General features: G+C 40.8%; 1 protein-coding gene and 1 long non-coding RNA gene across 7 annotated transcripts in view; one reads left to right on the top strand and one right to left on the bottom strand.

Annotated features, from left to right (window-relative positions):
* The window catches only part of cdk18 (cyclin dependent kinase 18), a 71103-nt gene that overhangs the window by 10436 nt on the left and 33902 nt on the right, over positions 1-26765 (top strand). For 3 of the 5 annotated variants that reach the window (XM_076883678.1, XM_014408696.2, XM_014408699.2), the window contains one exon: positions 17690-17825. In XM_076883678.1, coding sequence (XP_076739793.1) covers positions 17708-17825 — 118 coding nt within the window. In that variant the 5' untranslated portion in view covers positions 17690-17707. Of the gene's footprint in view, positions 1-6775; positions 6964-17308; positions 17489-17689; positions 17826-26765 lie in introns of those variants that run through there. The other 2 variants (XM_014408697.2, XM_014408695.3) reach the window with 2 other exon arrangements.
* Positions 15682-24996, bottom strand: LOC105941108 (uncharacterized). 2 transcript variants are annotated; one of them, XR_013098568.1, is made up of 4 exons: positions 24855-24996; positions 20036-20654; positions 16573-16747; positions 15682-16497 (listed from the first exon to the last, which is right to left on the bottom strand). It is a non-coding gene; the product is annotated as an uncharacterized LOC105941108 (long non-coding RNA). The 2 variants fall into 2 exon arrangements; XR_013098569.1 differs by having other exon boundaries at positions 20036-20349.

The raw sequence follows: 26765 nt of genomic DNA, 5'->3' as shown, positions 1-26765 counted from the left end.
ACTGTGCTGAAGCCTGTGAAAAGTAAAGAGTAAGCATTCACGGTGCTGCTTTGTCCACAGTAACTTCAGATTTAGTTAAATATGTTAAAGGACATGTTAGACTGCTGAGAGCTCTTCTTTAAGTTTGGTTTGAAGTTTCTGAGATGTACGATTGTTATTTGTATTGTTATGTCAGCCAGCTACAGGAAGCTCACACTGTCATGGACTAAACACAGAAAGCTCAGGCCTCAAGGTCTAATTTTTAAAAAGGCACAAAAGTTACAGCTTGCTTTTAAAGCTCAAATTATAAATGTTTTTAAAGCATCAGATAACAAATGACTACATGTAATCGCACTTCTGGTGGTGACAACATTAACCGTGTTACAATCCCTCAGCTTTGCTCTGCTCCAAAGAGCTTTTAGCAGCTTTAGCAAATTGCTTTGGTTCCTCTTGGTTATTCTATCTTCTATATTCTGGATGGGTCAAGTTCAAGACTTGACCTGTTTTAACATTTAAATGACCAGTATTTAGCATTTAGTCTTCTTGTGGTGAGAAGTTGAAGACTGAAATCAGTGCGTACCCTTCTATCACACCTTAACTTTAGTCCACACCGGACAGAAGAGACTAGCAGCAACATGGAGACCAGCGATCATGAATTGCCAAAGAAATTCGGCAACTTGCAGCAAAAACGGGTGAAATAACTGCTATAGACTCTTTCCACTAGTGCCTGCTTGGGTCAGCTCAGCATGACTCGACTTGGTTTTTAGGCTTTTTGATTAGGTGGTAGTACCTGCCCTTTAGTTCCTACTTCGCAGGGTTTCAAGCAATTGGCTGGTCAGTGGCGTCACAGGATGAATCATGAGTCTTCTTCTAAAATCAAAACCGCCATTTCTCAGAGCAGCAGGTATATCATCACCTCGACGTCCCCCATTGTGTTGTTTGTGTTGCATATAAATGACATCAAAGGACTTTCAGGCACGTTGCTATAGCAACCCTACGCACATTAGGTGCTACTTGATTGTAATGGAACCAAGTTGAGTTGATTGATGGGTGGGGGGTACCTAGTGGATCATAGCACGGTTTTTGTGCTCTCAAAGAACTCAGTGGGACTGTGCACAGGAAGAATTCATTCATAGCGTGATGGCGTTGGTTCCAGGGTGGATGAAATTTACTCTGTATTAGAGAATTACCTATACAACCAGGTTTCAACTCCAACTAGCTTTTGATGACTGTTCTGGGCTACAGTAGAAAGAAGACAGCTCACGTACATCTAAATAAAGTGCTCATTTGATTAATTTTAATAATATTCATATAAGGAGTTCATTGCCATTGTGATCGTTCTATATTCAGGGTTTATTTATGTAATGTCTTAGATTATATAACACTTTGCTCATACAGAGACGTGTATTTGATTATATATGTGTATTGTTGCAGTATGGCTGGATAATGGCAGCTAAAACTTGATTGGCTGCATTACAGACTGTACAGCAGCTATTTCATAGTGATTGTCTTTCACCACTCTGTGAGCAGCACTGTCACTCCCATTCATCTTCTTTTAGGGAAAATGCACGTGCATTTGTGCACGTGTGATGGTGGGTGTTGTGCAAGCAAAGGGGTTTTTTTCAGTCTATATGAAGCAGTGGAGCACACAGTAATTTAACCCCAGGCTCAAGGTCAGTCAAGAGCGCATGAGCCATCAAACGAATACACAGAAGACACTGACAGACATGTTCACGTGCTGAACTCTACTCCCTCTGTTTCTCACACACGTTGAACATAAAGCAGAGAAAAGCATGTATGACGATGATTTTCACACATGAACAACATGCGAGAACATGGCATGAACTACATAGAAAATAAAAAAGTGGTGTGTGATAACAAGACCAACCTTGTGCACATATACAGTACAACAAACTGTTTACCTTTCCGCCACATGTGCTGTTGGTGTGCAGCTGGAGACGTTCTTGCAGGAGGAGTCATGATACTCAAAGAATCCTGAACAGAAATCTGTGGGAGACTTCAAAAAATGGTGGTTACCTCTGCCCCTCGAGAGCTAATTAGCAGCTGAAATATATTAGCTGTTCCACTGACATCGGTGCATGGCAGAGATTTAGATTTGTGGTAGACTCTCTTATTCGTTACCAAAGTAAAGATTTACATAAGGGTACTTTTTATTTTTTTTGTCTTAGTATCTATGATGTAATGTGAGCCTTTGATCACACAGTGAGTTATTAATACAGCTTTAATATTGTGAAACTTTGAGAATTAAAGTGATTTATTTCTAAAGGAAAAAGTCTTTCAAACCTTTTTTGTAGATCCTAGTGTGGATCAGATCACAGCTTGTGCTGTCAGAAACAAGAAACGGCCATGCCAGGTTTCACTGGACAAACACAGCAGTCAGATGATGCAGCAGTCTGAGTGATAGCAGGCTTATGGCCTGCTCTGACGCTACGCCAGAGCTGCTTTTTACCAGCCTCTCAGGGTCATTCATTCACTCACTTTCAACAAACTGAATGGAGAGATAAAAATATATGTTTGCCCAAGGCTCTATATCTGAATGAGTGCACATGTGAACTGTGGTTTGAGTCACAGTGGTATATAGTCATGCCTGTTCTGTTAAATGTGTCATATTTTCTGAGGTCTGTGCTTACTGACCATGAAGCCCATCTAAACAACCCATCAGCTGGCCCCATTCTAAACAAGCGCACACAAGGGGAGTTGTGTACGCCACGGTTCACTGGGCCATGGGTATATGGCTTTTTGCTGAATCAAACACAACATCCACTGAACTACTCCAGTAGATCTGATTCTAACCCAAAAGTGCAATATTTTGTTAGCACTCAGCAGCTGAGCCAAGTTACTTGATGCATTTATAAGTACGTAACTAACAGGGCTACTGTCAGCTTTTGCGATGATCTAAACCACAATAGTGAAAAGCAGATTGTTATTTCCACCCACAGTACTTTATATTTAGCTAAGCCTGCACTGGACCTCCCCGTCCTTTCATGTGCATACGTGGAAAGCCAGAGGCAGGGAGAGCAGCAGCAAGACCCCCCAGCACAGAAAAGGACAGGCATCAGTGACAAGTGTCTTCTATCTGTTTGGTTGTGGTGATAGTGTAACTAACCCTCTGCAGTCCAATTCACCATAAGTGCCAACCCCTAATCATATATTTTGGCAAAACAAAGGGGGGTGGCATACATCAATATTTTTCAAATTTTGTTTCCCCCAATTATTTAGTTTATCAGTTAGAAGAGTAACCATTTTGGCGGTACTGGTGACATTACTTTAACTTGTTTTGGAATGTTGCAACTCTTCCAGTCTCCTCTAACTGTAACGACTTAATCAGAGGTCGGCTGGGACATATTCCCAGGTCACTCTGTGCATGTAAGTCATCACACTGCTTATTTTGCAATCACAATATAAAATTCTCTGTATCCATGGCCAAATCATCATAATAATTTACTCTAATGTTATCCTAATACCTAGAGATATTTTGAAGAATAAACAATATTCCATCCTGTTAATAAAATAACATTAATGTACTAATGCCCAATTCATTTTTAATTGCCAAATAAATACTGGTGTAGAGAGTAGAGCCATATGTGTCCAAGCGCTTTCTGATTGGCTGTTATTCGCATAATATGTTTGTTAACAACATGATATCAAAATGTAATTTTCAAAGTTTTCAAAGCTGTGGTTTGCCTGGATGTAGAAGGTCAGGCAAAATAATTAAACTAGATTTTTTTTAAACAGACACTGAGTCATAGTAAGCTCAAACTGCCCAATGATTTTAATCTGAAGCTTAATAAGCAAAAGGATAAAAAAAAAAAAACCCAAACATAAACACACATTGACTAAAAACTGATCATTAGTGATTGTTTACATTGACTTGGTTCCAGACTCACAGGTTTCACAGCTGCATCTCTTCTTTATTCTCTTCCTCTCTACTTTGCTTTCTTTCCTTTTTCCTGATTGATGTGTCTAACATTGGCTCCCTGTGTCCATTTACGTGTGTAATTAGCCATTAGAGAGCATGCAGTCTGTGGCTGAGACTCTGGCACCTGGCACATAAACTGTTTGCTGATCAAGTGGAATCGCAGTAAGGTGGCTCATGGTGTTGTGGGATTCCTAATGCTAACAGAAATGTATTTTAATATAACTCAAATCCATAAAAACATCTAAAAAGAGAAAAACACATTATTTATGCATGAAAAGAAATTCTGAATTTTCAGAGCTGAAAACTAATTGATAATAAAACTAAGACAACACACATGAATATGTATAGCAGGATCCACCAGGAAATATCCAGTGTCCCCTGGAATAGTGACCAGTCTGCCTCTGACAGTTACAATCATTTAGTATTTTAATTTCTTTTACATATGTATCATTCTGTTAACCAGCTCAAATCTAAATTATTCACAGTAAAAACAGCATGTTTTAAAGAAAAGCTGGTGGTGCAGCAGGTGCAGTGGCTCTATAAGCTCTATGGGTTAGGGCTTTGTCTACGTTCACACATAAGCAGACTATAATCAGCTAGACTTCCTTATGGAAGAACATGATGTTCATACAGGTTTCCATCCATTCCCTTCTGCTTATCCTTTTATACCTTCATTTTTTTCTTGATTCTGTTCTCTTACCTATCATCCAATGTTTTAGTCAAGATCCTGTTTTTAATGTTGTGCTATAGAATATCATCTTAAGTTCATCGTATGTATTTACAGTGACAATGTTTATTTTTTAAACTACCAGATCTCTGGTAGTTTATTCAGGGTGAAGATTTGGATTTTGTTGTGCTGAATGAGCACAACTCGGGTGTGCCAGATGTTTCATTAAAAAATACAATAAAAAATAGAATCTAGTAGCCTAACCTTAACTGTTGTTAGTGTTTAGAGGTTAAAAATAAAGTCACTGGCATGTTTCTGTCTGCAGTGGAACCGAGGGTGCAATGCTGATTTACAACATTTCTGATAGAACAAATTAAGGTTACGTGAGTGACGTGTGTGAAAGAAGCCCTCATCCAGATGCATGAGAGGTGGGAGGGTTGATGGAGGAAGACAAAGAGAGATCAAAGAGGAGAGTGGGTGCTGTAGCAACGTGAAGTGTCCAGGCAGGATCACAGTGAGGGGAAAACTGAGATATGCTGGCACCTTGCTTTGAGCAGATGCACTTATGAGATCAAGCGTGTGTGTGTGTGTGTGTGTCTGTGTGTGTGTGTCTGTGTCTGTGTGTGTTAGTGTGTGGTCAGACAGTATCACACAACTACAACCACAAAGACCAGCTTCCTCCCTTTGATGGAGTAACTCTGAGTGTGATGCCAGATTCTGCTGATTGGATGCAACCATCCAGGACCTAAATCTGCACTCTTCTCCAAACAGAGGAGTCGGTTGTCTGGAAGATAAATACAACACACCGCTGGTCTCACAGAAAAACACACAAACACTGTCCACTGCAATCAGGAACTTTCTCCGTCACGACCTATGCAATTACGTTGTTCAAGAGGGCAAATGAGGGAGCAAAGAGAATAGAAGCTTTCAATCAGATGTTTTTCAAAGTCCTGTGTGGAAAATGAAACTTTTGATTTTCTTTTGGAGAGCAAAGGGGCAAGATCAACTGATATTATCTTTGTGTGGACACTGCAAACAGAAAACATGTGGCTGATTGGCACTCTGTGTGAATAGAGTTGGAGGGGAACTACAGATGAACAGATCTGTGGTTAAAATCTGAGGTTTCAGAAACTATTTCCACTTTGCTCTCTGTCTAAACTTTGGAAATTAAGTCATTTCACATATGCATAATACTGTACATGGGGTTTCAATTGTGCTGGCCTAAAGTTGCCATTAGATCTTAATGAAATTTAGACAAATTAATTTGGAGAAATCACTGAAGAGCAATAAAGTTTACAAATGTCATTTTAATACTCTGGGCAGTGTTGAATCTGCAGGGTTCTGGATTCTCACTTCTTGGTCATCTGGGGCCTTTCTGTGTGGGGTTTGCATGTTTTCCCTGTATTTTTGTGGTTTTTGTGAGTGTCAGTGTGTGGTTGTCTGTCTCTCTGACCTGCACACGCTATGTGTACATTAGCTCGGAGTGCCCAGCATATTAAGTGCTGTGTCAAACCAAGTAGTGTTAAGTGGATTTTAAAGTCCTCCAACCCTAATGCATACTTACTAACCTCACTCCGTGAAGGAGCAGCACCTGGTTTGTTTCTGCTATGGAGGAAACAATCACTTCCAAAACTTAGTTTTTATTATTTCAGTGGAAAAGGAATGTTTTTAATGGAAACTTTGTACATGACTTTCTACATCTGTACATTTAACCCTCAATATTGAATTTTTCCCTCTATAGCATGAAGTGAATGAAGTAATGCCAAAACACATGTCAGAGAATTAGTTTGAAGGGTTAGAAGCTTCTGAAACTAAGCTTGATTAGTGTGTTGCTGAAATGCAACTCTAACCCCAGTTCTAAGTAGTTCACTGGCTGATCTGGTGGATTTGAACCCTTTGGGTCTAAGTCATAATCCTGCCCCTGTGATGGACTGGCAAACTATCCAGGCTGTACCTTGCCCTATGGCCCAGGTGTCAAACTCGAGTCCTCGAGGGCCGGTGTCCTGAAACTTTTCCGTGTGTCCCTGCTGCAACACACCTGAATACAGTCATTAGCGAGACTCTATAGAACCGGACTGAATGCTGAGGTGACAATTCAGCCACTTCATTCATGTAACAGCAGCTCATGAGTGAATGAACATGGTGCAATGAGGTGCAATTTAGAACTACATTTTCACTTAAATTTACTTAGATTTACTTGAGTAGGGTTAGAGTCCCCACCTCAGCATGCAGTCAAGTTCTATAGTCTTGCTAATGACCTACTAATTTTATTCAGGTGTGTTGCAGCAGGGACACCGTCCCTCGAGGACTGGAGTTTGACAGCTGTGCTGTACGGCATCTGGTTGTCTCGACACACTGAAATAATCTGCAAAGACTGGTATGTAAAAACAATATTTACTTAGGGTTTAAGGCCCAGTGTCGGGGGCAGAGTTAGGGGTTAGGAGGTTTATCTAAAAATAAAAACTGGAAACTATTTTCTTCAATGATGCTGATAAAGATTTAAAAAAAAAACCACCTCCTCAATCTCCTTAGAAAGAATAGCTCAGCCAGTAGGCCAGTGCTGATGTAACACGAGGAAGTGTTTGTATTGCTGTTTTTTTTTGCTTTGTTTTAGATCAATTTCCTTGACTTCAGTTTTAGACCACAGACTGAGCTACAATGTTCCTTTGTGTATCTCAGCTCCTGGTAAAGTTCATCGGCGGTACTCCTTGTCTGTGCAGCAGGCTTCCATACCCTGCTGATACACTGGGGAATTCAGCCTTCACACAGGCAGCCCCACAAATCCTCATGGGGAAAAACATTTGCCACAACTGCAAACAAAGCAACACTTCAGTCAGCCTGCTGGTATTGATTTCTGTCTTCTCAGTAAGCCTCTTTCCGCCTCCATTCTCAACTCGTTAATCTGCTTTCTATCTGATGGCTTTTACTATTCCAGCTTCCCAAATTTAGAACTATTGTGCATTCCAACAATTCACAATAAATGCCTCAGTCGTCAGGGTTCATTGTTTATTCTAGTCTCTGGGCTTATGGGATTATTATTGGCATATTATGGACATTGCTTTAAATAACTGCAGCAAAGATATTTACTGGTAGTGAGAACAACTGCAATTTTGCTGATACATTTAACTTAATCTAATGCATATATAAAATGTGAAATGTCAGCTGCTCATTTGACTTGATACTATCAGGTCTTTAAAAAAAGGTGATCTTTAGTTCTTGTAGCTCTGCTATGACAGTGCTGTTGTGATTTATGCCTCCGAGAGTGAGATTCCCTCCACAACGAGGCTTCACGTGAGCTGAATTTGATTTCTAAAGGCTTCCCCTTTTAGAAAATGAGAAATCCTCTCTTTCTCTGCACTGATCTGGGGATTATTTGCTTCCACCATCTTCTTGTGAGCGGCTTCCTCTCCTCTCATTCACTGTTCAATTTATGGCTGCCACCTACACGTCTTTGGTTCTGAGAATGCATTCATTATCTTCCCCCAACCCCCCGGTCTGTATTCATTTTTCACACCTTTAAATGATTTTTTTTTAGCAGATTAAAGCACCAAACTAGTTATGCACTGTCATCTGTAGAGCTGAAAAATAACTAAATACATACACATATACACAGTATGTGGTAACTGTTCCCTGGTTGTTGAAATGACAATCAGCTGAACACAAGCTTACTGGCAGGGCTGAGGATACTGTCTCATAACTATTGCTGTCTGGCCAAAGCCATCAAAGGAATCTTAAATAATCAAACCAAAACAGTTAAAGCAAACTTTAATAAATCAGTTTTTGATTTTCTCCAGTCTCCTTTTGTATGAAGATCCAGATTCCTGTTACTAAAATGAGAATCAGACCTCAGCCATTGCACTTATAAATCTGCTTATATTTCCTGTTTAAAAGAAGAAAAAACTATTGGCTTCTATATTGCAGTGTCAGACTTTTAAATCACCAAATATCCGTCACATTCTTAATAGCCCTGTGTGCTTTGGGTTATCATGAGTACGCTACAAAACTTTTATGTATGTATCAAAATTTGTTTGACAGTTACATTGATACTTTCAGCATGAATTAAACTTCTTCCACTTAACTTTAAGTTTTAAGAGATTATGGATATCTGCCACATACACAAAATCTAATATTAGATTAATGCTATTAATGTTGAAATTAGTCTCATATCAAACTTTTCCATTTAATAATATTTAATCAGCTACAAAAACCAAGATTATGAACGAGTGTGTGCACACCTGTTTCTAATGATGGTTCTCTGAGTCATCACAAGGCTAACATTATTCATGCTAATCTCATTAGTCTGCAGTCCCACTGTTATCAAAAGTATCAGTTCCAATATTGACTAAGCAGCCTGTGTTGTCTTACCTTGAAGCTGGATTTTAAAGGTTATTCACCACCTTCAGTGTTTCCCCTGGATTGACCAGTTTGGAAGGGGGAGGTGGTTTGTAGTGGCGACATCACCGAGTCCAGCAATGACACGCTTCCCTCAGAGACCATTTAGAACTCAGAAGGTGCACAGACTTTGTCATACTGACTGCTCCGGTGCCTGCCTGCTTTAGAATTCCTTGGAATGTTGTGGAAAATTCTGGAAATGACCATTGTCGTACTACTGTCTTTACCTTTACTGGGAAAGGATCGAGAAAATAACTGAAATTAAAATTAAAAATGTTGTTTTTAGCTCTGTGTGCATATTTGTGAATAATTCATCTAAATTCACTTACAGGACATTTGTGTATGAATCATTTCTGTGAGTGAAAATTTCAAAATTTTAATTCCATTCCCAGATCTCCACATACAAGTCTAGATTTTTCTCCTCAAGGTTTTGGGGCCAGCTTTGTGTTAACATGTTGGAAATGCTAAGAGTGATTTGATGTCCGTTTGCAGCAGTGAGCTGTTGTGTAGGATCGGGCACAGTCTGTACTTTACCATCATGTTCTTGTCCTTTTCAGAAAAGACCTCCTTTCTGAAAGCTGCAGAAGTTTTAACTGAAAGTGCTCTCACGTTAGAGGGATCTGAATGCAGTTTGTACACTGCCTCCTGATTGTCAGCTATTGAAAGACACTGTATGGGCATGCTTTAATTTAAACCTAAAATGTTACCCACCTTAACCAGAGACTAACTAAAAATATTCAATCTTACCAAAGAGTGAAATCTGCTCAACAATGTCATTAATAGCAAAATGCTAAACATAAGATATCATGACTCAAAATATCAGATTTTCTAGTTTTTTGGAAGAATAAAACAAGATAACATAAAATAAATCTTCCCAGACAGAGTGCTGCTGGAGTGTGTCATGACTTTTAGATTGCTGCTATTTTCTGTGTGCGTCTTTGTTGTTTTTGCTTTGAGTCTTTCTTTCTCTGCCACCTTGTCTTTCCTGTTCCTTTGTTCTGTCTCTTCCTGTGTCTCCAGCCTTGGTGTTTTCACTGTATATGGCAAATAGACTGGTCTTTACATAGCACTTTTCTAGCTGTTATGACCATGAGCCACATTTATAAAACATTATTTTCAAATACTTTTTCTGTTTTGCCCACACTGGAAATTAAAAGCTCAGTATCTTGAACCATCCAACCTCCAGTTTGCAGATGAACAGTTCTCCCTCCACAAACACATCCCCGTGCTTTTTCTAGTCTTTTTGCTTTTCCTGGAATTGCATATGTTTGTGGTCCTGCGTCAGACCTTTGTTCATTATACCTCCCTCCTGATCTATATCTAATGTCAGGGTAAAGGGAGATGAGTAGTTTGATTAGGTTTCTCAATCATGCTTTTATCTATTAAAAAACTTTAGTGATTGTTAAGGAGGGAAAATTCTGGGTAACAGATTCATATCAGGAGTTTGACATTTTCTGCAGTTACAAAAGACCTTTGTGAAACCAGGCTCACTAATCATGAATACCTAAAATGTTCGCTTCCTGGAAAATTAAACAATTTCCCACTGATTACATGTGAATTGTGCTGCTTGGCACCAAAATAACTCCTGATATTCATCCTGCATTTTTGGTGCAGATGTTTAGTGAGGTAAAGGTGCAGCTGCTGTATTTCCCAGAGAGAGAGAAAAATATTTGATCATTTTATGATGGAGAAAGATGTCATGAATGCAGGAATTATTTTTGAATGTAAGGACTGCTCCATGACATTTGATAAACTGGACATTTAAAGCCTACATGTGATGTCCTTTGTTAGAGTTTAACAGAGCCAGATGATTTGGTGCTGATATGTTTTTTCTTTCTTTTTTCTTTTTAAAATATCTTCCAAAACAAATTGTAAAAAAAAAAACAAGAAGTATACTAACTTGAGAATGAAAATATTAAGCAGTTTCATGTTAATCAAATCAAGCTGAATTTAAGCTGTTGTCGATCTGCAGAACTCATTGAGCTTTATACTGGGTTTATATTGTCTAGAGGTTGAAAATCAGTCATCGCAGATGCAACAACATCTGTGTATATCTTGTTAAATTATTTTGGCTAAATCCATAAAGAGCAGTGAATCTCAGATAAGAGATCACAACTTCTCATCCCAGTCTATACACATAAATCTTAGCCTATTTTTAAGGGACTCAACTGGACTTCACTTTTTCTGTTAAGGTGAGGAGGTAAAGACAACCATCTACAATGTAAGAAACGGCAAATTTCAACCTCCAGGAGTACACGGACACTGTACTCTCGTACATCAGGAACTGTGTTGACAATGTCACCGTCAACAAAAGGGTCAGGGTGTTTCCAAATCAAAAACCCTGGATGAATAGCGAAGTGCAATCCCTCCTAAAAAGCCGCAACACTGCCTTCAAGTCAGGGGACAGGGCTGCGTATAGGGCGGCCAGGGCAGACCTGAGTAGAGGCATCAGGAAAGCTAAGGCTGCCTATAGGAGGAGGATTGAAGATCACTTTGCTGACAACGACCCCAGAAAAATGTGGCAGGGGATCAATCACATTACCAACTACAGAAGCAATAACCAGGCAACATCTAGGACTGATGCCTCACTGGCTGAGGATCTAAACCGTTTCTTCGCCCGCTTTGAGACGACCAAGCCCTCAGCTGCCACACCACTTCCACCCGCCCCCAGCACTGGCACACTAACACTTAGGGAGCACCAAGTGAGGTGTGTTCTAAGGTCAGTGAATCCCAGGAAGGCGGCAGGTCCTGATGGAATACATGGAAAGGTTCTCAGAGCATGTGCTGACGAACTGACCGGAGTCTTCACTAAAATCTTCAACCTTTCCTTGTCATCAAACACCGTCCCGCCCTGCCTCAAAACCTCCACCATCATCCCCATCGCCAAGAAGACAGCTGTGGCCAGCCCAAATGACTACAGGCCTGTGGCACTTACGCCTGTAGTGATGAAGTGCTTTGAGAGACTGGTCTGTCAGCACATCAGGGCCGGTCTGCCTCCCACTCTGGACCCCCACCAATTTGCCTACAGGACAAATCGTTCCACCGAGGACGCTATCACCATAGCGCTCCACACTGCGCTGAGTCACCTGGAGCACCGAGGAAGCTATGTGAGAATGCTCTTTCTGGACTTCAGCTCAGCATTCAATCATATCATCCCGGAGATCCTGGTCCAGAAACTGTCTCACCTGGGACTCTCCACCCCCATCTGCCTCTGGATCAAGGACTTCCTGACAAATAGACCACAGTCTGTCAGACTCGGCCCCCACCGGTCCAGCACCATCACACTCAGCACCGGGTCTCCACAAGGATGTGTTTTGAGTCCCCTCCTGTTTACGCTCTACACATCCGACTGCTCCCCTACCCATCTCTCAAACACCATCATAAAGTTCGCGGATGACACCACAGTGGTTGGACTCATCTCAAGGGGGGATGAGTCGGACTACAGAGATGAGGTCAACAGACTGACTGAGTGGTGTTCAGTTAACAACCTCCAACTGAACACCACGAAAACTAAAGAACTTATCTTGGACTTCAGGAAGGGCAGAGCAGACCCGGCCCCACTTTACATTCACGGGAGCTGTGTGGAGAGGGTACACTCCATGAGGTTTCTGGGCGTGCAGATATCTGATGACCTCTCCTGGACTGCAAATACTACAGCGGTGGTTAAAAAGGCCCAGCAGCGTCTCCACTTTCTGAGAGTGCTCAGGAGGAACAACCTGGAGGAAAGGCTGCTGGTGACATTTTACAGAGCCACCATAGAGAGCATCCTAACGTACGGCATAACAACATGGTATGCAGGGTGCTCAGCTGCAGACAGGAAAGTACTGCAGAGGGTCATCAACACAGCCCAGAAGATCACTGGCTGCTCTCTGCCCAGCCTGGAGGTCACTGCAAACTCTCGGTACCTCAGCAGAGCTGGCAATATCATCAAGGACCACTCTCACCCCAGCAACCAACTGTTTGAACTATTACCGTCAGGCCGACGGTACAGGTCACATAAAACCAGGACAAACAGATTCAGGGATAGCTTCTTTCCCAGAGCTATCACCGTAGTAAATAAGCACAAAAACAATTGAACCTATTCCATACCCTCACTGTCATTATATTATGCTGCTATTCATACTGTCATTATATTAATGCTGCTATCCTGTATATATTGTACATACTATTGTTTGAGTACTTACGATTGTTTTTTTTGTACTTTTTATATTTTACATTTATATTTATTATTGAAACTTGCACCAAGGGAGTGGCACTCCAATTTCGTTGTACTCTGTACAATGACAATAAAGGCTATTCTATTCTAAATACAGCTGGATGTTTTAATTCCCTGTTTCCTGCTTTTCTTCTACTAAATAGATGTTCAAATTGAGCACATTCAGAAGAATTTGAATTTAACTTGAAATAAAGTTTGTACTCCCCTGTACAAAGTGATTTATTTTGTTATATATTAATATATGTTGTACAGTTTCCTCCAACAATGTGCTTTTTACAACCTGCACTTTTTCAATGCAAGTTAATCTTCTACTTCAACTTTTTCCAGAGTTTGTCAAAATGTTTGTACGTTGCCACTGCAAAAGTCACCAGATGCAGATGAAGTGGCGATGACTCCATCGCAAAACCTTCAAATGAAGGATTTTGAGTGCAGTAGGCTTTCCTTTTACTTTTGTTCTGCACCTTTTCCCTGGATGTGTTGTTGGGCCCGGGTATAACGGTTATGTCTATACACTAACGCTACTCTGTAAATAAAAGTGATTACAGGATTGTATTGTAGAGCAATACAATACTGTGCACTGAGAAATGATGCTAAAAACATGTACAGCAGGCTATATTGTGCCAGGGATGGATCCTGACCACATCATTGTGCTAACCATCTGAGGCAAAACTAAGTTTTTGGGAATATTTTTCTTTTCTTTTAGATAGTGTGATCATTTAATATGTTCCTTAATTACCAGAGACTTGGAGAGCAATTGAATAAAAGCAAAAAGGGACATATTCTGATTCACTAAGGGGGACAGAGCTGTCAAAGATGATGACATAAACCTCGGGGGTTAAGACTCAGGAGTGAGAACAGGTTGCACTGTACATTAAAATCCGTATATTCAAATATTTGGTAGTGGGCTGGAAGATTGCACCTGCTACTGGCAGAGTTCTTAAAAATAGAGAATACTGTTATGGGCTCAAAATGTGGTCATAAATATTTTGTACTTGTAAATCGGTTTTGTACTTGTAAAAAAGATTTGTGTGTAAAAAAAAAATTTGTGCGTGCGTAAAAAAGATTTGTATGTGTAAAAAAGATTTGTGCGTGCGTAAAAAATATTTGTGTGCAAGTTACAACTAAGAATTTTGACCCTATTTTTCTTCCTTTCATCTGATTGGTCGATGTCATGTCAATCACAAATGTAACAATCCAATCAGAGAACAGATGGGTTTGGCTGTCGGAGGGGCGCTTTTTTGAACTGCAGGTCCTTGAAGGGTAATCTCTATATAAATATCCGATAGCAGCTAGGTCCCCTAACTTTCAGTAGCTGTTGAAAGGAAAAAGTTGTGGTATGTCAGTGGTTAGAAATACCATTATTACTTTAGGATTAGTGTAACACAAAGTCAGGGCTGACCCGGGACCATTGCTGTGAGTCACAGTGCGCAGCATAAAAGTCCTTTCACATCGGACGCAGGATGTGCTGCTAATGCTAATTGCTAACTAAAAGCAAAGGATCCAGAATTTGTTGCTGGCTGCTGGGCTCTGTGGGTTTTTGCAGCAGCTCTACCTGTACTAGATGCACCTGCTCCTTGTCGTTTTTATCTCTGACTTTATGTGAACTACAAGAGTTTGTGGGTTCTCTTGCTAGTTCTTCAAATGTTCAATAAAAACATGTATGCTAGTTCATAACGAAGAAAGCTTTGTAATGAAGACTGTCATTTCCAAAACACTGCCCCCCCCCGCGTCCGCAGCGCTGTTGAAAAGGCTGTGGAAGTCCCTGTATTAAACACGTAGTCCTGTGACACAAAAATCACCAAACTCGGACGACCACAGACTGTTTTCCTTCGTGGTGATGAAGGAAAACGCTGGGTTGGCATGTAAAAGGGCATTTATTCCCTTCAAAGACCTGCAGTTCAAAAAAAGCGCCCCTCCCACAGCCAAACCCATCTGTTCTCTGGTTGGATTGTTACATTTGGTCAATGTCATGTCAATCACAATAAGATGAAAGGAAGAAAAATAGGGTCAAAATTCGTAGTTGTAACTTGCAGGGGTTTTTTTGGCTAAGTCCACACACAAATCTTTTTTACACACACACAAATCTTTTTTACACACACACACACACAAATCTTTTTTACACACACACACACAAATCTTTTTTACGCACGCACAAATCTTTTTTACACATACAAATCTTTTTTACACACACACACACAAATCTTTTTTACGCACGCACAAATCTTTTTTACACATACAAATCTTTTTTACAAGTACAAAACCGATTTACAAGTACAAAATATTTATGACCACATTTTGAGCCCATATACTGTCTCCTAACCCTCTTAAGACTTCTGCATCACCAACAACCTCAAACCTGGCTCCAAACCCTAACCTTGACCCTTTTCTGTCATGGGCCGTGGTGCGCGGGCACGAAAAGATCCAGGCGCAGACTCCGCGCTAACAGGAAAAAACACTTTATTGTAACAACGAAAGGCGACCCGGGGAAACTAGGGAGCAAAACAAGAAACTAAAAACCCGGGGAAACAATGACATGAGGAAGCCTGTTCAGAGTCTGTTCAGTGACAGGTTGCTTCTCCCCAAGACAAGAACTAACAGACTTAAAAACTCCTTTGTCCCACACGCCATCAAACTGTTTAACTCCTCTCTGGAGGGGAGAGGGAGGGGAAACAGGAGGACAAAGGAGGGGGGAACAACTAAGCTGTAGTGCCTCTTCACCTCACTGTACAATACCTTGTGCAATACTTTTTGTAAATAGTCAACAGTGCAATAGACTCAATACTTGAAATGTGCAATTCACTTGTATTTTTATTTTTTATTCCTATTTATTCTATTTATCCCCTTTGTATATTTTATTTATATTTGTCTCTGTATTTATATATGTGTGTGTGTGTGTGTGTGTGTATATATATATATATATATATATAACAATTCTGTAACTGTAACTTCGGTCGTTGCTGTGCTTTTTGGAAGTCGAATTTCCCAGAGGAACCCACCCGAGGGATTAATAAAGTTCTATCTTATCTCTTATCTTATCTTATCTTATCTTAAGCCGGGATCGGGACGGTGGGAGGCTGCAATAGAAAGGGGAGATGATTACTAGGGAGCCGGGAAGTGGGGAAAACACATCTGGACTGAGTTAGAGTAGGGGGCTTACGATAGAACGGGACCGTGGGAGCTCGGGAGGGAAGTGTGGCAATCCGTGGGGGCAGGAAGTCCGTGGGAATGGCGAATGGGCCAGGTGAGCACCGCGAGATCCAGTTGAGCCGGAGGACAGGCAGGTAGCAGACGCCGAGTAGAAACCTGGACAAAAGTAGGCAGGTTAAACACAGTTCCAATCCAGAAGAGAATGCACGCTTTTCGTGGAAGTCTGGTTACCACTGTGGGGGTGACTAACGGACTGGCGTGGAGCATCCGTCAGCGCCGGGTTAAGCAGATCTCCGTGTAGTCACCGTGATGGAGAGCAGGTGTGCTGGTGATGGCCCAGCCCGGGGGTGTGGCTACCCGAGCATCACGCATTCCACAGACACAGGACCACGGACCATGACATTTTCTAGGAAAATGTAAATAGTTTTTGAAATGTTTCAGTTATATATTCACACACGGTTAACGTAATCACAGATGACAACTTCCTTTACATTATCCCTTACATTATATATGCCTTACAGGGATATATAATGGACAAGCACAGTATTTTACTTGGTGCATTCATACATTTTTTCACATTTTCTTGACTGGGCTAGGCGGCCGTCTGACCTGCACTGTGTACAGACGCACGTTCTCTTAGTACCTACGAAGATTTCTCTGAGATAGCAATACTCTTATGAGCGAAGGCTCAGTACTGGTTGTATTTGAACCCACCACACACATCTCTTAGCTTTTTGCAGTAATGAGCAAAAACACATATACACATATGCTATATGTGGAAATCTTAGATAGTAAAGAAATGGTGGCGACCCTACGATACCAGTCTGTGCAACACACAGACCACAGGAAAGGAGGAGGATCAAAAAAACAAGACCAACAAAGTAAAAACTAACTGCTAGGGCAGGATTTGGCTGTGTAACCTACTGAGAGAGGGAGTATATTGATCAGCTGCTTTCCCGCTGCTTTCTGCCTCATTATCAGACAACACACATGACTTTATTTGGTCAAGCTGCACATGAAGATCAGAGCTGTACAACATGCCCTGCAGCCTGTGCCATGTAGACGGTGTACCAAGGAGGATTAACACTTAGTTACTTGTATTGATGCTATCCTCTTTACATCGATCATTCTCTTTGCCTGGATGGAGGTATGTGTTTACTGCCAATTTTTAGTTAACAAGGTCATGCAAAAGCCCCCTAACACAAAAAGAACAAAGGAAAAAATCTCACCCAGTGCACTCATTCTAAATAGTTTGCATTCAAAATGACTGACTACCGAGTGTAGTGTGCATGGCTTTATTACACCTTGAAAGTTTTTGTGAAATCTCTCTCTGCTTGTCTTCTCCTAGAGTCAACTACTCAGCATCATGAACAAGATGAAGAACTTTAAGAGACGTTTCTCTTTGTCGGTTCCTCGGACTGAGACGATTGAAGAAAATGAGTTCACTGAGCAGATCAACCAGCTCAACATACGGCACACTCAGGGTAAGAACACCTTTCCCCCTCAAATCACCAGCATTGTCTGAGATTACTACAATTATCTGTTCAATTTTGAAATTTCACAGATTATGAAAACCATTGCGGTTGCAAACATTTTAACAGCAAATAACTCTTCAAAACTCACTACGATGGTCGATTTGTCGTAACATCCACTGCTAAGCCACATAGTGTCATATGATGTGGAATTGAGCACCCAAAGGACGAGTTGTGGGACAGAGTTCATAAAGAAAAAGACAAACATTTATTCAGGTGTACCAGAGAAGTCCAAATGGCAACTGATAAGCAAAGTCCGTAAGTCCAAACCAAGAGAGGAAGGACTGATAATCAACAGAGAACTGAGGGGAGACCGAGGGTATAAATATACAGTAGGCAATCAGGGAGAGTGACGAAACACAGATGCAAATAACCAATAATTAAGAAAAAGACAAGGGAAGTAAACTTAAATATACAAACATCATTTAGTTGCTTCACTAAACAACTTTCTATGCATTGTTTTGATTTAACAGCCAATTCAAAGATGTCCACTCTCGTCAACAACCTTTGGCACCAAAACAACAAACAAAAATCCACACGTCAACAACTAGGTGCTGAATGCAGTGGAGCATTTAGCATCTGCAGCTAGAGAGAAGACCAGAGCAGAGTTGGTGGAATTGATCACTTTACTGTTAGAACAGGTAGCTGGTGGAACATTTAGGAGCTTGAAAAGCCAGATATTTCTGCCGTTCTAGATTTAAAGAAAAAATAGTGCATATCTGACTTAAGGTTGTAAGGTGAGCACGAGCTTTAAATGGAAGATGTTGTTCTTTAACTGTTGAATGTTTGATTTCTCAGAGTATTCAGAGGCCGAACGAGCTTTTAAAAACAATAAAGCACTGGGTAATTAAAAGCATTCAAATCCATTCACATTCCCAACCCATGAGCTCTTCTACCTCTTTGCATCTTTGGTCTCCATGTGAGCATGAATGGCTTGTGTCTAATAATAGAGCACAAACTGCAACACCGCTCTGGGTTTTAATACAAAAGCCTTCCTTCCTTCCGTGTCTGTAGCAGACCCTCACAGATTAACTGGGGGTTTTCCGGCTATGACTGGTACCACCACCAAGTTGGAGCCAGAGGATCAGCAGGCTTCAAAGGGGAATAAGGGTTATAGTGGGATAAATTGGGGTAGATAATACCAGGAAGCTGAATACACTCACAAGTAGATCCTTGAGTGCCTGTGCTTGATTATGTAAACCACGTCTGATACTGAGAGATGGAATAACAGTGCAGAGTCTATAAAATGCATCTGATTTAAACTTTCATCACAATTTCCAACCATTTGTTCCCGGGTTCAATTCAATTTTATTTGCACAGCACCTACTGCTACGGTGCTATTTTGACGATTCAGTATTATTATGACGTGTTATTATAAGATACCTTAGGCGTCCGTGTGTACTACCACATAAGTAATCAAAATGAGGCATCTAAAGTGCTTGCTTCCTATGAAAATATTACATTTGAATGAGGATGTTATTCAGCTGTCTAACGGAGTAGCAGCTGGCTATGTAGTCTTACCCCCCCAGAGTCCATCAGTCTGCATTACTGTCTGCTACTGAAGGTCAGGAGAGAGGTAAGCAGACAAACCCAGCTACCTCCTGATATTTACAGTCCACTCGTAGCTCTTACTGATCATTTCTCTTTTTTGTTTTGCTCTGTTCCATCTGAAGCATGTAGGATTTTATCATGTCCCATAGTGTAGCAGACTTGAATAAAAAACATCTCGGATATAAGCATCACATGGAAAAATCATGTGATGCCTTAACATTTTATTGTTGCTGTATGCCAACTTCATAATTTGTGTGGTGATGGAAAAAGTTTGGTCGGCATCAGCAAACATGGTTTTTGGGGTTTTTTAAATTCAACCCAGAATTGTTTCTCGTGCAGCAAAATAAGTAGACTACCATACTACGTCAAAGGTTTGGACACACCTTCACATTTTTCTTCTGTTTCTTCTTTATTTTCATTACTATTTACATTGTAGATTCTCACTGAAGTGAAACTATGAATGAAAAGATACAGAATTATGTAGTAAACAAAGTGTGAAATAACTCAAAACATGTTTTAGATTTTAGATTCTTTAAAACAGCCACCCTTAGCTTTGATTCCTGCTTTGGACACTCTCGGCATTGTCTCGATGAACTTCATGAGGTCGTCACCTGAAATGGTTTCTAACAGTCTTGAAGGAGTTCCCAGAGATGCTGAGCACTTGTTGGTCCTTTAGCCTTCACTCTGTGGTCCATCTCATCCCAAACCATCTTGATTGGAGGTCAGCCTCCATATGTCAGGTGACTGTGGAGGACAGGCCATCTGGTGCAGCACTCCATCGCTCTCCTTCTTAGTCTTCCATTCAGTGTGCCTTCAGTTTTGAATAAATCCCCAACAGTGTCAGCAGCAAAGCACTCCACACCATCACACCTCCTCCACCATGCTTCTGGGATCCATGCATGTGGAGACCATCCGTTCACCTATTCTGCGTCGCACAAAGACACAGTGGGTGGAAACAAAGATCTCAACTTTGGACTCATTCAATTCAATTCAATTCAATTTTATTTATATAGCGCCAAATCACAACATAAGTCGCCTCAAGGCGCTTCATAGATACAGAGAAAAACCCAACAATCATATGACCCCCTATGAGCAAGCACTTTGACAAGAGTGGGAAGGAAAAACTCCCTTTTAACAGGAAGAAACCTCCAGCAGAACCAGGCTCAGGGAGGGGCAGCCATCTGCTACGACCGGTTGGGGTGAGAGAAGGAAGACAGGATAAAAGACATGCTGTGGAAGAGAGACAGAGGTTAATAACAGATATGATTCAATGCAGAGAGGTCTGTTAATACATAGTGAGTGAGAAAGGTGACTGGAAAGGAAAAACTCAATGCATCATGGGAATCCCCCGGCAGCCTATGTCTATTGCAGCATAACTAAGGGAGGATTCAGGGTCACCTGGTCCAGCCCTAACTATATGCTTTAGCAAAAAGGAAAGTTTTAAGCCTAATCTTGAAAGTAGAGATAGTGTCTGTCTCCAGAATCCAAACTGGAAGCTGGTTCCACAGAAGAGGGGCCTGAAAACTGAAGGCTCTGCCTCCCATTCTACTTTTAAATACTCTAGGAACAACAAGTAGGCCTGCAGAGCGAGAGCGAAGTGCTCTAATAGGGTGATATGGTACTACAAGCTCATTAAGATAAGATGGGACCTGATTATTTAAGACCTTGTATGTGAGGAGCAGGATTTTGAATTCAATTCTGGACTTAACAGGAAGCCAATGAAGGGAAGCCAAAACAGGAGAAATACGCTCTCTCTTTCTAGTCCCTGTCAGGACTCTTGCTGCAGCATTTTGGATTAGCTGAAGGCTTTTCAGTGAGTTTTTTGGACATCCTGATAATAATGAATTACAGTCGTCCAGCCTGGAAGTAATAAATGCATGAACTAGTTTTTCAGCGTCACTCTGAGACAGGATATTTCTAACTTTAGAGATGTTGCGCAAATGGAAGAACGCAGTCTTACATATTTGTTTAATATGTGCATTGAAGGACATGTCCTGGTCAAAAATGACTCCAAGGTTCCTCACAGTGTTACTGGAGGCCAAGGTAATGCCATCCAGAGTAAGAATCTGGTTAGATACCATATTTCTAAGCTTTCCAGGGCCGAGTACAATAACCTCAGTTTTATCTGAATTAAGAAGCAGAAAGTTAGCGGCCATCCAGGTCTTTATGTCTTTAAGACATTCCTGCAGTTTAACTAATTGGTGTGTGTTATCTGGCTTCATGGACAGATAGAGCTGGGTGTCATCTGCATAGCAGTGAAAATGTATGCTATGTCTTCTAATGATGCTGCCTAAGGGAAGCATGTATATTGTAAACAGAATTGGTCCTAGCACTGAACCCTGTGGAACTCCATAATTAACCTCAGTGTGTGAAGAAGACTCTCCATTTACATGAACAAATTGGAGTCTATTAGATAGATATGATACAAACCACTGCAGTGCAGTACCTGTAACACCTACAGGATATTATGGTCGACAGTATCGAATGCTGCATTAAGGTCTAGCAGGACAAGCACAGAGATGAGTCCACTGTCAGAGGCCATAAGAAGATCATTTGTAACCTTCACTAAAGCTGTTTCTGTGCTGTGATGAGCTCTGAAACCTGACTGAAACTCTTCAAATAAACCATTCCTCTGCAGATGATCTGTTAGCTGTTTGACAACTACTCTTTCAAGGATTTTTGATATGAAAGGAAGGTTGGAGATTGGCCTATAATTAGCTAAGACTGCTGGGTCTAGAGATGCTTTTTGAGTAAAGGTTTAACTACAGCTAGCTTGAAGGCCTGTGGTACATAGCCGATCATTAGAGATAGGTTGATCATATTTAAGATCGAAGAATTAATTAATGGCAGGACTTCTTTGAGCAGTTTTGTAGGAATGGGGTCTAAAAGACACGTTGATGGCTTGGAGGAAGTAATTATTGAAGTTAACTCAGAAAGATCAATTAGAGAAAAAGAGTCTAACATCAATGGTACTAAGAGTAGCTGTAGATAATATTACATCTGTGGGATGATTACTGGTAATTTTTTCTCTAATGATAAAAATTTTATTTGTGAAGGAAGAAGTTCATGAAGTCATTACTAGTTAACGTTAAAGGGATTGTTGGCTCAACAGAGCTCTGACTTTTTGTCAGCCTGGCTACAGAGCTGAAGAGAAACCTGGGGTTGTTCTTATTTTCTTCAATCAGTGATGAATAGTAAGATGTTCTTGCTTTGTGGAGGGCTTTCTTATAAAGCAGCAAACTATTTCTCCAGGCTAAATGATGATCCTCTAAATTTGTGACACGCCATTTCCTCTCCAGATTACGAGTCATCTGCTTTAGGGTACGCGTTTGAGAATTATACCACGGAGTCAGGTATTTCTGATTAGAGACCTTAGTTTTCACAGGAGCTACAGTATCCAGAGTCGTACGTAGTGAGGAGGTGAAATTATTAACAAGATGATCGACCTCTGTTGGGGTAGCGTTCAGATAGCTGCTCTGCTCTATGTTGGTACGGGGCATTGAAGATGATAACAGTGGGTGGATTATATTCTTAAACTTAGTTACAGCGCTTTCAGAAAGACATCTACTGTGATAAAGTCTACTCTCCACCGCTGTGTAATCAATTATTGTAAATGTTATCAGGAAATGATCAGACAGGAGAGGGTTTTCAGGAAACACTGTTAAATGTTCAGTTTCTACGCCATATGTTAAAACAAGATCTAGAGTGTGATTAAAGTGGTGGGTGGGTTCTTTTACATTTTGAGAGAAACCAATTGAGTCTAATAACAGATTAAATGCCATGTTGAGGCTGTCATTTTTAGCATCTACATGGATGTTAAAATCACCCACAATAATTATTTTATCTGAGCTCAGAACTAAATTAGATATAAAGTCTGAGAAATCAGAGAGAAACTCTGTGTAAGGCCCGGGTGGACGATAGATGATAACAAGTAAGACTGGTTTCTGAGTTTTACAGCTGGGGTGGACAATGTTAAGCATCAGGCTTTCAAATGAATTAAAAGTCTGTCTTGGTCTTTCATTAATTAATAGGCTGGTGTGAAAAATTGCTGCCACACCGCCCCCTCGGCCTGTGCTTCGAGATGTCTGGCAGTTAGAATGACTCGGGGGTGTTGATTCATTTAAACTAACATAATAATCCTGCTGCAACCAGGTTTCTGTAAGGCAGAGTAAATCGATTTGTTGATCAATTATTAAGTCATGTACTAACAGAGACTTGGAGGAGAGAGACCTAATATTTAATAATCCACATTTCACTGTTTTACTCTTTGGTTCAGATGTGGATACTTTATTGTTCTTTCTTTGTAATTGTTTATGTTTAAGTTGTTTGTTGCTGGTTTTTAGTTTGTTTTTTGTCTGTTTGGGAGTTGACACAGTCTCTATGGAGATGGGTTTTTGGGGGGTAGCAGGAGGAGAGAAGCTGCAGAGAGGCGTGTAAGACTGCAACTCTGCTTCCTGGTCCCAACTCTGGATAGTCATATTTTGGGGGGTTTAATAAATTTGTCCATATTTCTAGAAATGAGAGCTGCTCCATCCAAAGTGGGATGGATGCCGTCTCTCCTAACAAGACCAGGTTTCCTCCAGAAGGTTTGCCAATTATCTATGAATTCCACATCGTTTCTGGGACACCACTCAGACAGCCAGCAATTTAAGGAGAACATGCGGCTAAACATGTCACTCCTGGTCTGATTGGGGAGGGGACCAGAGAAAACTACAGAGTCCGACATTGTTTTGGCAAAGTTGCACACCGATTCAATATTGATTTTAGTGACCTCCGATCGGCGTAACCGGGTGTCATTACTGCCGACGTGAATTATGATCTTACTGAATTTACGTTTACCCTTAGCCAGCAGTTTTAAATTTCCTTCAATGTCGCCTGCTCTGGCCCCTGGAAGACAATTGACTATGGTTGCCGGTGTCTCTAGCTTCACATGTCTGAGAACAGAATCACCAATTACCAGAGTTTGACCCCCGGCGGGTGTGTCACCGAGTGGGGAAAAACGGTTAGACACATGAACGGGTTGGTGGTGTACCTGGGGCTTCTGTTTAGGACTATGCTTCCTCCTCACCGTGACCCAGCCGCCCTCTTTCCCCAGCTGCTTGGGGTCTGCCGGGGAACAGCTAGCGGGGCCTACGCTATCTTCGGCTGCACCAGCTACAGGGGGCTGGCTAGCTATGGGTGAATGAAGGGTGCGAAGCCGAGTCTCCAATTCAGTAATCCTGGCCTCCAGCGCTGCAAATATGCTACATTTGTTACAGATATCATTACTGCTAAAGGAGGCCGAGGAGTAACTAAACATCTGACACAATGAGCAAGAAAGTGCAGGATGGACAGGTGAAGTAGCCATGGTGCTAACGAGTCGGCTACGAGCTAAGCTAAGCTAGCGAAACAGTACAGAGACAGTGAGTGAATACTTTGGCTATAACTTACTGTAGGTAGTGAGTACACAGAAAGTGTGCTTCGGATGAAGCACGTGAAGATTATACTATGAAAAAGAATGTATTTAAAAGTTGTTAATTAAATTGCTAAGCAAATAAGCTACTCAGAAACACCACTGTGTTTGAGCAGGAACAGGAAGTGATACTCTACCTCAGAGCGAGCAAACACCAAGTGACAGCGCCACACACATGCATTCTTCAGACCAAAGCACAGATTTCCACTGGTCTAATGCCCACTCCTTGTGTTTCTTGGCCCAAACAAATCTCTTCTCCTTGTTGCTTTTCCTTAGTAGTGGTTTCTTAGCAGCTATTTGACTATAAAGGCCTGATTCACAGTCTCCTTTTGAACAGTTGATGTAGAGATGTGTCTGCTACTGGAACTCGGTGTGGCATTTTTCTGGGCTCTAACCTGAGCTGCTGTTAACTTGTGTTAACTTTTTGAGGCTGGTGACTTGGATGAATTTATCCTCAGCAGCAGAGCTGACTCTTGGTCTTCCTTTCCTGGGGCGGTCCTCATGTGACCCCGTTTCCTCGTAGCACTTGGGGACGCATTCAAAGTTTTAGAAAATTTCCAGACTGACCTGGCAGTAATGACGGACTGTCATTTCTCTTTATTCATTTCTCTGATTGGTTCTTTCCATAATATAAATTGTAACAGTTGACAATGCACACCTGTGAAGGGAGAACCATTTCAGGTGACTACATCATGAAGCTCATCGAGAGAAGGCCAGCGGTTTGGAGCACTGTCAACGAAGCAAAGGGTGGCTACTTTCAGGAATCTAAAATATAATACATATTTAGAGTTATTGATCATTTTTTTCTTTGCCACATATATCTTGCTTCATATATTTGATGACTGTATCTATAAAGAAAACCCATTAAATGAAAAGGTGTGTCCAAACTTTTGACTGGCAGTGTATAAGTGGTCAAATAATTCATGCAAACATGAGCTGGCGTGTCTATTTTTAAAATACAATCAATTACATGAATAACTGAATGATTTTACAGACGTGTGGCAACAGGACTGAAAACACCTGATGAAAAATTACTTATACATATAGACCTATACTACAGCGCTGTAATAGTGAAACACAATAGTGCAGGGCAGTGTAGTATATGTTGCATAATATATGTTGTTTTGGTAAATTGTCTCTATCATTGTAGTAATACGATGGTACTTTGTCATAAAGATGTCAATAAAGGCTCAACTTATAAGATCCCACTATCCATACTATAATAGTTTTAATGTAGTGTATCCTGTCAAATCATTGGTTTCTATTACATGTTTTTTTTTTTAAAAAAAACATTGCAGCATCAAACAGAGACGATTACAATCCCTGATCACGGAGTACAATCAGCTCATCAGCGTAACCTATAGATTCATGCACACATGAACAAAAACACACACTTTCAGTGCTGTTTTCTGTCATTATAAAATTATTATATTACATTGCAGGAATATTTTTTTGTTTGCATGAAACTACGTGAGAGTGATTTTGTTTTAATGGATAATTTAAAGCCGCTTTGCTGAATATGCTTTTGTATAAGTGTGATATTTAAATGTCAAGTGTTTTCCCTTAAGGAGCTATACCAGATCAGAAATTCATCTCAGTCAATTGTCTGTGCAGACGACGTGCAACACTGATGAAAAGCAAATAATCTAACATGTCCAAGTCAGTACTGAAGGTATTTCTTTCCCCGCTCATTTGTTCCTATTTCAGCCTCTCACTATGAGCACAGTTTGAGATGGAAATGCTACAAAAACATCATGCTGCGTACCATATTGGATTGTCCTTTTTCTAACAAGATTTCTAGCAGGCATCCATCCATATTTCACAGCAATGTGACACTTTGTTAGCGCGTGTTCATATCAGTGTCACCTTCACCGACCCTAATTAGCATC

Source organism: Maylandia zebra, linkage group LG5 (assembly GCF_041146795.1).
Source record: "Maylandia zebra isolate NMK-2024a linkage group LG5, Mzebra_GT3a, whole genome shotgun sequence".
NCBI classification, from domain to species: Eukaryota; Metazoa; Chordata; class Actinopteri; order Cichliformes; family Cichlidae; genus Maylandia; species Maylandia zebra.
Note: the sequence above shows the minus strand (reverse complement) of the source record. Positions and strands in the feature narration are given on the sequence as shown.